At 43.1% G+C, this 11,529-nt stretch overlaps 2 protein-coding genes across 2 annotated transcripts; both read left to right on the plus strand.

Moving 5' to 3' along the window:
- Nucleotides 1-785: 785 nt before the first annotated feature.
- Nucleotides 786-5,031, plus strand: LOC133916910 (ketol-acid reductoisomerase, chloroplastic-like). The gene is made up of 10 exons (XM_062360801.1): nucleotides 786-1,133; nucleotides 1,238-1,330; nucleotides 2,192-2,257; nucleotides 2,539-2,679; nucleotides 3,143-3,370; nucleotides 3,517-3,634; nucleotides 3,704-3,843; nucleotides 3,915-4,082; nucleotides 4,190-4,345; nucleotides 4,437-5,031. Exons 1-10 carry the CDS (start codon nucleotides 864-866, stop codon nucleotides 4,800-4,802), a joined length of 1,746 nt encoding a protein of 581 aa, XP_062216785.1. The 5' UTR covers nucleotides 786-863; the 3' UTR covers nucleotides 4,803-5,031.
- A 602-nt stretch (nucleotides 5,032-5,633) lies between these two features.
- On the plus strand, nucleotides 5,634-6,367 carry LOC133889119 (uncharacterized). Its single transcript, XM_062329583.1, has one exon. The coding sequence runs from the start codon at nucleotides 5,871-5,873 to the stop codon at nucleotides 6,279-6,281; it is 411 nt and encodes a 136-aa protein (XP_062185567.1). The 5' UTR covers nucleotides 5,634-5,870; the 3' UTR covers nucleotides 6,282-6,367.
- The last annotated feature ends 5,162 nt before the right edge of the window (nucleotides 6,368-11,529 follow it).

Genomic DNA, 11,529 nt, shown 5'->3' on the forward strand with positions numbered 1-11,529 from the left:
TTATTTTTAACAAGGCAAGAGCTTTCCCTTCATATTCAAGTGAACACAACACTTTGAACCACGGAGGGAGACACCTGACCACCAATACTATAAATGAAGCAACATTGGAAACAGAAAAACAAAAACTCATTCACTAACAACATGGACCGGACGAGGCCATCGCCCGTGACGACAATGGCCAATGGCCGACTCTTAATCGAGACAAAAACAGCTAAAGCAACATCGGGCTAACCCGATGGTCCTTAAGATCATCCTAAATCATATTTCTTTTATTTTTTTTTATTTTTTTTTATCTCTAACAGTTTTAGTTCGAATGAAGTCGTGAAAGAAAATAAGAAAGAATTATATGTAAAAAAATAGCCTAGAGAATTCTTTCGTGATTAGAATCGTAAAGAAAACCTATTGCAACGTTAAAAGTAACAAAAATTCTTTCGCGGAGGAAATCTCTTGCCTGGACTCGCCCACTTGTCAGTTGTCACGTGTCATTGTTGTTGCTCATTGCGTATGTTCACGACAGTAACCAATATTTTTATGACCTTTTAGAAACATATTTTTCCATGCCAAGTCTACGGAACGAAATGAGTAGTATTATGCAGTGTGCACACACCCTCGCACTCCACCTCAAACAGTTAAACCTAGTGCGAACCAAAGGCGCGGCCGGAATTTTAACATCTCACACCATGCTGACTTGTATTTTCTGTCGGTAGCCACAGCAACGTGCCAAGGGCGACTCTCTTTCTGTCACCACCGCTGCAGCCCTACGATCAATCCCACGCATAAAACCCCCCGACGCATCTCCAATACCCCCTTCCAGCTCACACTCTAGCACGCTTCCACCCTAGCCATCGCATCGTATCCCCCAGATGGCGGCGGCCACCTCCTCCACCACCTACCTCGCCATCTCCCACAAAACCCTAAATCCCGCCCTTTCCACAACCCCCGCCGCCGCCGCCGCCTCCGTTTCCTTCCCTGCCGCGCAGCCTCCATGCCTCCTCGCCGCCTCCGCGGGCCGCCGGCGCGCCGTGGCCGCGAAGGTCTCGTCGCCGCCGTCGATCGGCACTACCATGCCGTCGCTCGACTTCGAGACCTCCGTCTTTAAGAAGGAGAAGGTGTCGCTTGCTGGCCACGACGAGGTCTGATCTGTATTTGCCCGTGTTGTTGCTTTCCGTGGTCCTTGTCGGCGATTGATTTGTGCGAACTTACTTTTTTGGTGGCTTTTTGGGGGTTTGTGTTGCAGTATATTGTGAGGGGTGGCAGGAACCTGTTCCCGCTGCTGCCGGAAGCTTTCAAGGGGATCAAGCAGATCGGCGTCATCGGATGGGGCTCTCAGGTTAAAAGGATGCAAACCTTATTTTCTGACGGAATAATTTTTGTTGCCACCTGTGTTTATTTTTGTGAATGTAGTGCGTTATTCTACTATTCTATATAGTCGTTGATGAAATTCGTTATTAGTCAAATGTTTGTCAACTATTTCGTTGATAACATTTTTGTGACCGAAGCGCAGATTTTCTGCAGAAGGACGTAGAGAATGGTTAACATTTTTGTGCCCTAGCATTCTTTGATCTGATGGGGGTTGTAGGGCCAATTTCTGGAATCCGGGATGCTGCTTCCAACTGTATTTGCTGACAGATGGGAAAATCTGTTCAAAGTCCATGGCCCTTCTTAGACAGCTGACAAGGCCTACGCATGCATAGCACCCTGCTTACGCTTTCATTGTTGCTTTGTATAATAATGTTAACCTGAAAGTGCTGCATCTGGGCAAACAAGTATTATGTGCTAGTATTACTCACTTCAAACCTCTAATTTGGGGCTAACATACCTCCATTCACAACACACATGACTAATGGGCTGGGGTGTTACAGACTTACAAAGATAGTACTAATGTACTCATCGTTATATATATCAAGGTTTAGTTAATTAGTAGGTGTAGATATTGATGTTGGTTGGTGTGGGATGCAGTGTATCCTCTGTAATTGAAAGGTGTTAGCATGAATAGAATTATCTGTTTGAGTAGATGTTAATTGGTTTGCTGGGCATTTCCTTGTTTTGAGTTCTAATAATTACCATCAGGATTTTTCCCATTTACTTTTGCACATGGTATTACTCTTTCTATAACATTTGTTCAGGACAAGATATCCCTTCTGTTGATAAATCCATGTTCATGCAATAACACTCGGTGTTAATTTTGCAGGGTCCTGCACAAGCTCAGAACTTGAGAGACTCGCTTGCTGAGGCAAAGTCAGACATTGTTGTTAAGGTTAGGTTTTCTTATATTCTGCTTGTCTGGCATATCTTAGATCTGATAGATAAGGTCAATTTTTCTCACATATCTTACCTCTGAATCATTTCTTGAATGGGCCATCAAGTATTCCATAGTTTCTTCTTAACTCGCCTTTACATAAGGTAGCACTTTCCATAAGATAGCTAAAAGAAAACAATAACTGCTTACGGTCTTTTACACTTGAGAATGTGGGTTTATCAACTGGTGTCTAATCAGTAAGCAGCACACACCTCTCTGTTTCTGTGTTCTGATTTCAGATTGGTCTCCGAAAAGGTTCTAAATCTTTTCAAGAAGCTCGTGCAGCTGGATTCACTGAAGAGAGTGGGACGTTGGGTGATATATGGGAAACTGTATCAAGCAGTGATCTTCTATTGCTGCTGATATCAGATGCTGCTCAGGTTTGCTTCTTTGGAGATTCATGTGCTCATATATTGCGTACTTTCTATGATCATTCCCTGGTGTAGTGGTTACCTTGTACTATTTAAACTATTAGGATTTTTTAGAATTATATTACTTTGAAATGATACCGATCCTAGTTGGGCATACTCATATCTCTTTAAGATTCTTATGACATTGTTAGTATTTTTAAAGAGTTAAACAGCAGCATAAATTCCAATATGGCTCGTCATATTCAGCGTGGTCATTTCCAGCAAATTTTATGGTTCACAGTTGTGTTTATTAGTTTTTATATATATGTATACATGTACATATATATATGTATGTATATATGTATGTGTGTGTGTGTATTCTGCTTGTTATGCTTCCTGTTCTTGTTCCAGCATTTTTTGCTGTTCTAATTTCATTTTGCATACACAATTTTTCTGTGGAAATTGATTTATGGTGTTTTAACACTCTGTACAGGCTGATAACTATGAGAAAATTTTCTCACACATGAAACCCAACAGTATTCTTGGCTTGTCACACGGATTTCTTCTTGGACATTTGCAATCTCTTGGCCTTGATTTCCCCAAAAACATCAGTGTGATTGCTGTATGCCCTAAGGGAATGGGCCCATCAGTTAGAAGGCTTTATGTTCAGGGCAAAGAGATAAATGGTGCTGGCATAAATGCTAGCTTTGCTGTTCACCAGGTATGTTATACGTGGGTATTGCCTGAACAGTTTACTTTTTAACTTGTTTACTTCATTGGGTAACACAGGGTCTTTTTGTTTGGTTCTTTCTTCAAGTATACATTTTCTGATTTCTTTGACATCCTCATATTGTTCTTTGCATTTAGGATGTTGATGGAAGGGCTACTGATGTAGCTCTGGGGTGGTCAGTTGCTCTAGGTTCTCCTTTCACATTTGCTACTACTCTAGAGCAGGAGTACCGGAGTGATATTTTTGGCGAGCGAGGTGACCTACTTTCCTATCCACCTTAATAAAGTTTTGCACTTAGTGTGTGAATAATTATTTATTATGCAGGTATTTTGCTTGGTGCTGTCCATGGCATGGTGGAGGCTCTTTTCAGGAGATACACAGAACATGGAATGGATGAGGACTCAGCATATAAGAACACTGTAGAGAGCATCACTGGAATCATCTCGAAAACTATTTCGAAGAAGGTACAAAGAGTTTTTCTTATCTTTTGAATATATCTTTTGGGCTTTACTCACTGCATACCTTTCCATGGTAGGGGATGCTTGAAGTGTACAACTCCTTGACCGAAGAAGGAAAGAAGCAGTTCATTGAGGCTTATAGCGCGGCATATTACCCATGCATGGACATATTGTATGAGTGCTATGAAGATGTTTCTTCTGGAAGCGAAATTAGAAGTGTAGTGTTGGCTGGGAGGAGATTTTATGTATGTTTTCTCATCCACTAAAATGCTAAATCATATTTCGTTCATGGATATCCATTGAAACAAAATGAAATATTTGACACATATCATGTTTGCTTCCTTTTTTATAGGAAAAGGAAGGTCTTCCTGCTTTCCCTATGGGCAACATTGATCAAACACGAATGTGGAAGGTGGGTGAAAGGGTGCGTTCAACCAGGCCACAAGGTGATCTTGGCCCGTTGCATCCCTTCACTGCTGGAGTGTATGTTGCTCTAATGATGGCTCAGGTTGGATTCCATATCCCAAAAGAGATTAGGGTTTTATTAGACATTGGTTGGTTAATTGCTTAACAATTTGTTCTATTTTGCGTCGTTGTAGATTGAGGTCCTTAGAAAGAAGGGCCACTCTTACTCGGAGATCATCAATGAGAGCCTGATTGAGTCTGTAGACTCGCTGAACCCGTTCATGCATGCTCGTGGGGTAGCCTTCATGGTTGATAACTGCTCCACGACGGCTCGCTTGGGATCTAGGAAGTGGGCGCCACGCTTCGACTACATCTTGACCCAACAAGCTTTCGTGACTGTTGATAAGAAAGCACCAATCAACCAAGACCTCATCAGCAATTTCTGGTCTGATGCTGTTCATGGTGCCATTGAAGTCTGCGCTCAGTTGAGGCCCACCGTTGACATCTCAGTGCCTGCAGATGCAGATTTTGTGCGCCCAGAGCTCCGACAGTCTTCCTAAAGCTTGTGGCGAACTGCATGGCGCCTCAACGATTAGGTTTTAAGTACTAGTAGTATGTCAGTTTTGGCGTTTGAACTCCTAAGGGCTATGTACCATCTGTTTCTGCTGTTTGAGAACAGGGAAATAAACTTCGAGTGTAGGATTGTTGGTTTGTTGTGACTGAGCTTGTATTTGGCAAGAATAAAAGATGGACTGCGGCATGTGAATGCTGCAACTTCCGGTTTGGTCATTTGTTTCTTTCAGGTGATAGCTGAAGCTCGTTGTCATATGATTCTACTTGCGAAGATAGTCATGAACTCGGTTCTCGTCTCAGGCAATCCCTGTCCAATTTTGTAGTCAGATGAAGCTAGGGCGTATGGAAGCATCAAGCTCTGTTCTATTTTGCCTAAAGATCAGTTAGACTTGGCACGGTGCTTAGATTTATTTAGAATTAAATCTCACAAAGAATGCACATGTGGATGGGTTCGATGTTCTCATGTATTGCCCGTGTTATGTGAGGTTACGTCTCTAATCTTGTTTAGATGTGTATTAGAATGTATTTATGTAGATGTTTAGATGTGTATTAGAATGTATTTATGTAGATGTGTAGGTATGAGTGTGCGTGTGTATGTTAAATTTATACTTAAAAAGAAGAGCACTGCTCCACAAGATTAGCAGTGTATTTTTTTGTGTGATGGAAATTCTCTCAACTCTCAGACAGGGGAGCCTAACCTTATTTGTCAACTATCGTTGTAAAGTTCCTTGGAGGAGCAGCCATAACACCGGCGACACTGCCGGCCCTTCGGACTGGACAATGCAAACCCTGCGCCCACACGAACTAGTAGACAACACTACATCGCGCACTGCTGCATGCAGGATCGCTCGATCGTCACGTCGTCGAACATCCGCAAGCTAACCTCCTAAAACCCAACGATTAATTCGAGGTGACAACCTCTCTCACCTCTCGTTTGGCGTTTCCTGCTTCACTCCCTTAGATAAACTCACCACACGTCGGTGCAACCCCAGCAAATCACATCGTCAAGCGATCAGCAGCTAGTTGAACGAGAGCTAATAGTTAGGCAAGCAGGCATGGCCGAGAGGGAGGGAGCCGTGGTGAAGAAGGGGCACGAGGAAGGCCTGAAGATGGCGGTGTCGCTGCTGGAGGAGTTCGGGCTGCCGATGGGCCTTCTGCCGCTGGCGGACGTGATCGAGGTCGGGTTCGTGCGCGCCACGGGGTACATGTGGATCGCCCAGCGGAAGAAGGTGGAGCACCAGTTCAAGCTGGTGAGCAAGCAGGTGAGCTACGACGTGGAGATCACGGGCTACGTCCAGGCCAAGCGCATCAAGAAGCTCAAGGGCGTCAAGGCCAAGGAGCTCATGCTGTGGCCGCCCGTCAACGAGATGGCCGTCGACGACCCGTCCACCGGCAAGATCCACTTCAAGAGCCTCGCCGGCGTCACCAAGACCTTCCCCGTCGAGGCCTTCGCCGCGGGACAGTAGCCTCGCGCGCGGCGTTTTCTTGCTTACTTTCCAAATAAACTGCTGCTTTGCCGCATAAAGTTTTGTGCTTGTCGCGTGATGTTGGCTAAGGATACGGCATATATAGCCCGCTAAACGAAAAATACGATCAAAACGCGGATTCAAAATTCTATTGCATCATCCGTCCACTAGGAATTGCCAAAACATTTGACTAGGGACACATTCATGAAGAAGATGGATTGCTACTAAGATTGCTATGAAAAATACCGTATAAAGTTTGACAGTGTGATCACTGTGCATCAGCATTGCCAGGAATTTGTCCAATTCTGAAGTCGTAAACCAAAATCGCTGCCAGGAGTTTGGCGAGACGTGCTTCAGCATTGCTCTGCTCCTTTTGGTGCAGCGATCTCGCGGGGCACCAAGCGGGAACATCTACCGATCTGCTTGCTAGCCATCATGTGGACATTTCCTTCCCTCCACACCTGGGCCGTGCACTCGTGACCCGTGACATGCGCCCAGCTTCAGCCGCGCCCCCGGCCTGGAGCCATTCCATCAAAACAACGTGACTTTGCTTGCGTCGTCATGCTCGCGCACCAGCATGCCACTAACCACGTCGTGGACTGACTGGACTCTCCGCGCCGACGGAACGAGTAAAGTCTCAGCCGAAAGCGTCGCCGCCCACCAAACCACACATCGAGTGGACGTGAGTACTTTTCGGGGTCCCTACTCCCTCTCCATCCGGCAATTGCCCCCAAAGTTACGGAACCGCGCAATCGTTTCCAATCCTACTATGGTACGAGTACTTTGCCCGAGCACCACCGCTATGAGTTTGACAAAAGCTGGTTCCACTTCCGCGACGACACTTGCTCTTGAAGTCATCCACGCACCAAGCCAGCGTTGCAAGTAGGACGGCTCATTTGCATCAAGTTTAAAATCTATAATTGTTTCCCAACTATATCAACAGCGACGCAAGATGAGATGTGATCGTAGTGTTTAAGCTCGCAACATCACCTGCAGCGTGGATTATCGTCAAGTGTTATGGATGCAAGTTTCGATTTTTTTTGGGCAGGTCCAAAGCCAATTTCATTCAACTAAAAATATACCTCCACCTGTAGTCGCTAGTTCATTTTTTCTTAGATTTGGAGGCAAATGAACTGGACCCAACTACCTATGAATTGGCCCACTTGCATCCGTACCAAGTGTGTTCAAATGTTTTTTTTTTCTCGAGATATGGTGTGCTCGTTTGTTTGCTTTTTTCGAGATATCATGTGCTCGTATTAAACCTGTACTTTTTTCATATGTTAAATCTGTGTCTCGTATATTCGTAACTATTACCCTCTCATGTCCATTTGACTTCCAAAATCAATCCCACTCGCCACCTATTATTGGTATGTAGTAGGGTCCCATTTGCGTACGCTTGAGTGTGCTCTCTTTCCTAAAAACAAAAGGCATTGTCCAGCCCGTACTCGGGCATTTCTAGGGGGGCTTTTATCGTACGCCTTACCCGGCCCCTGACTCCTTCCTCACCACCGCCGCCTACCCACGCGCTGCCGCTTTGTCAGCGAGCACACCCTGAGAGCCTGAAACCTGCGTCCTCGCCTTGCGTGCCCTGGATTCCTATCGCTCGTTATTAGCATCCGTCAGGTTAGAACGCGTAGTAGAGGACAGAGGGGCCAAAACGGACCTGTTGGCGTCACTCATCCGTGGCACACGCACACGGCACACCAACCAACCCGACGCACATCGTGTCATGGCTCACCATCGCGGGCGCGGTGGTCGCCAGCCAGCCTCGCGCTAGGCTAGGCTAGGCCCCGTCCCCCGACAAGCGCGCACTGACTCCTCCTCCCGTCGTGCGTGCATCACTATTTTTTGGTCCGGCCTGGGGCCATCAGACGCGACAGCCCCCGCCACGCCACCGCACCGCGCCCGGCCAGATGCAGACGCCGTACTACACCACCTCGCCCGACGCGGGGCGGGGCGGGGGAAGTTACGCCCCCACTTTTACTGCTCGCTCTCGTACGCGCCCCGGATTTGGAATTTCAACGGGAAAGGCACGAAGGAATTGTTCTTTTTTATGGAGAAGCCATTATTACCGAGGGTAATCTAGCGATATTTTGATAGAATAATTGTAAAGAGATATAATATAGGAAAACTATTATTTATTTATTTATTTATATTTATAATAAAAAGTTCTGCTCCGTATATATAAGTATCAAAATCCCTTAATAGATAGAATCTAATCTTTGAAGAGATCGAGACAGACATATATTCAGGTTTTCTAACACTCCCACTTAGACACTTCTCGCGAAATGCATATGTCTTATTAAAACTTCCTAAAAATCTATTAGGAAAAATAGTATATAGCTCGCGACATGCTCATACAAATTATCTCGTTAAAAACCTTAATATGAGAAACTTCAGGAAAACTCATATAAGGAAAAAAGAGTATAATCTATCTAAAATATTTCATATAATCTTCATGATTAAATTTTGGGTATATAATCTTTTTAACTAAGATTTAATTTCATATATCGGTAATATGTGAAAAATTCTCTCCTTAAAACGTGCAACTCTCTAAGCCTCATCATCCTAATACCAAGAACACATATTTCAAAACTAGATGCAGGAAGAGACTTAGTGAATAAATTTGTAAGATTTTCACATGATTTGATATGTATTACCTTTATTTAATTCATTCTATGCAATTCATGAGCACAAAAGAACTTAGGGTTGATATGCTTCGTTAAATTATTTTTCACATATCCCGATTGCACCTGTGCAACACATGCAGCATTAGCGTCATAGATATGGTGGGGATATTAGTAGTGTTCAAACCACATAATTGCTGGATATGATTGATCACTCTTGTAAGCCATGTGTATTCTCGTGCGACTTCATATAAAGCTATTATTTTCAAGTGATTCGTCGAAGTAGATACAAGACTTTGTTTTGATGATTTTCAGGATATATAGTTCCACCACATAAGAAAATATAGCCCGTCTGTGATTTTACTTCCTCCCCTCTTTTCGAGGTCTATAGGGATCTTTATTTGCTTGCGATGACCTTTTGACAATAGGGTTTTAGTAAGAAATGATTTTTCAAAATCAAACTGCTCTAACACCTTATGAGTGTAGTTTGATTGATGTATGAAGATTTCATCTGCGACATGCTCTAGCTGCAGGCCCAAGCAAAACTTGATTTTACGCAAATCTTCATTTCAAATTCAGACTCAAGTACGAGCCTGCTTCCTTTATTTCTTCCTCTATACCGATAATATTCAGATCATCTATATACACATATATTACGCAAAATCTATTCTGGGACATTCTTATGAATACACAAGGATAATCTATGCTATTTGTGTAGCCCGTTTTTTAGAAATTCACTCAAATGATTGTATCATATTCTACTTGACTGTTTCAACCTACATAGCGACTTCTTCAATTGTACGTTGTAAAGATGTCTATTTCCTCTATTCTAATTCGATAATGGTATTCCTTTAGGTACCTTCGTATAAATGTCCGAATCAAGACTCCCATAAAGATATTCAGTCACAATATCCATCAACTTTATTTTGAATTCCAAGTTGACTGCCATCGAGATCAAATATCTAAAGGTAATACCACCCATCACCGGAGAATATGTTTCTTCATAATCAACGCCTGATCGTTGAGTGAAACCTTGCGCACCCAATCGTGCTTTGTACCTAAAATTTTCACTCCTTTCATTCCTCTTACGAACAAAAAGCCACTTGTATCCTACTGGTTTGATATGGGGTGGTGTGCGGCATACTCGTCCAAAAACATCTCTTTTGTTTAGGGACAATAGTTCAGTTGTTATTGCCTTCTGCCAGTCTTTCCAATCTGACCTCATTCTTCATTCATTGAGCGATACAGGCTCAGGGTCATGATCTATAACTGTGACAACTTTATTTGTGAAGTATGTATCAACTATTGTAGTTGCTCTGTTCAGGATTCATTTGAATTCAAGTTTATTGTTGTTTCATCATGGGTTGCACTTTCAAGTGCTTCTTCATCTTGCTCTTCATGATTCCTTACTGTTGGAGCAAGGTCCTTTAGTTTACCAGCGCCAATTCCAGCGTACGCATTTTCGCTGGTTTCTTTCTGCGTAGGAAGATTCAAATCCGTTATGCTTACTTCCTGAGGTTTCATGCCATCGCTAGGTTTCAACTAGCTCTCCTTTTTTCCTTTGGGGTATTTTTGTGATCGGCTATGGTAAGCTCTTATTTCCCACTTTTGCCAGATGTCTCTGGCTATTTGGGACTTGAGAAACTGAATTTTGTGAGGAAGCATTCAAATTGTATTATAATTAATCATCAGGAATAATCTATAACATAATCACATCCATAATGATTAACCATAATCCAATTCTGGTAGTCCCAGCACATGTTTTGTGCCTAAGATCGAAACATATGCCTTTCCAACATATAACATCACAACAAAAATTAAGAAAGAGCGAGTAATGAAATTATATTATAAGTTCTTAAGCATTTAACCATTTACACAATTTACAACAAAAGATTAGAGAAACTACGTAGTGGAAAAGTAACACATAACAACATCAACAGCTAGGTGAAGCCATATGCTCTTAGGCTCCACCTAAAAGCACACCACACAAGTAGTTTGCACTATTCATTCCCACCATCTCCATTGGTAGGCGTGAAGTAGCCAAAACACGAGCTCCTACTCACCGGCAGAACCTAAAAGAGCAATGTTAATACAAAAATACTCGCAAGACTTAATCCATAATGAGTACATATAATAATCCGACTTCAAGGATATGCATTTAAGTCATTAGCAAGGAGTATGTCACAAGGTTAAGTGAATTTATAAGCGTACATCTATGTGTGAGTATCTATACTTAACTCAAAACACATCTATCCCACAACATCAACCTACACATGTAAAAGTAACCATCTCATATAATCAATAATCCTCAACAACCAAACTGAACATACTATGTCATATCCTAAAATTCAGAAATTCTACAACCGATGCAGATGGACAGAAGCATGTTCATGACTGAGAGCGCAGCAATTCAAATTGTTCTTATACCTTGCACGGGGTATAACTTTACCCACACGACCCGGGTCCATCCTCTTGGCCCCCGAGATAACCTTTATTGTACTCGGAACTACCCACTTGCACATACCACTATGGTACCGGAGTTACCACGAGCGTGTCCCGGACACCTCTAGCTCCCTGCCACCTTGCTTCTCCTTTATTTTTCTTACGTGTCATAGAGACGT

This window comes from Phragmites australis, chromosome 1 (assembly GCF_958298935.1).
Source record: "Phragmites australis chromosome 1, lpPhrAust1.1, whole genome shotgun sequence".
Classification (NCBI taxonomy): domain Eukaryota; kingdom Viridiplantae; phylum Streptophyta; class Magnoliopsida; order Poales; family Poaceae; genus Phragmites; species Phragmites australis.

Bases quoted from the DNA above. Each gene is read 5' to 3' on its own strand.
- LOC133916910 (XM_062360801.1), top strand. From the start codon at position 864: ATGGCGGCGGCCACCTCCTCCACCACCTACCTCGCCATCTCCCACAAA. The intron at 3,635-3,703 runs GTGACCTACTTT...TTTATTATGCAG, and splicing joins TGATATTTTTGGCGAGCGAG to GTATTTTGCTTGGTGCTGTC. The intron at 3,844-3,914 runs GTACAAAGAGTT...TTTCCATGGTAG, and splicing joins CGAAAACTATTTCGAAGAAG to GGGATGCTTGAAGTGTACAA.
- LOC133889119 (XM_062329583.1), top strand. From the start codon at position 5,871: ATGGCCGAGAGGGAGGGAGCCGTGGTGAAGAAGGGGCACGAGGAAGGC.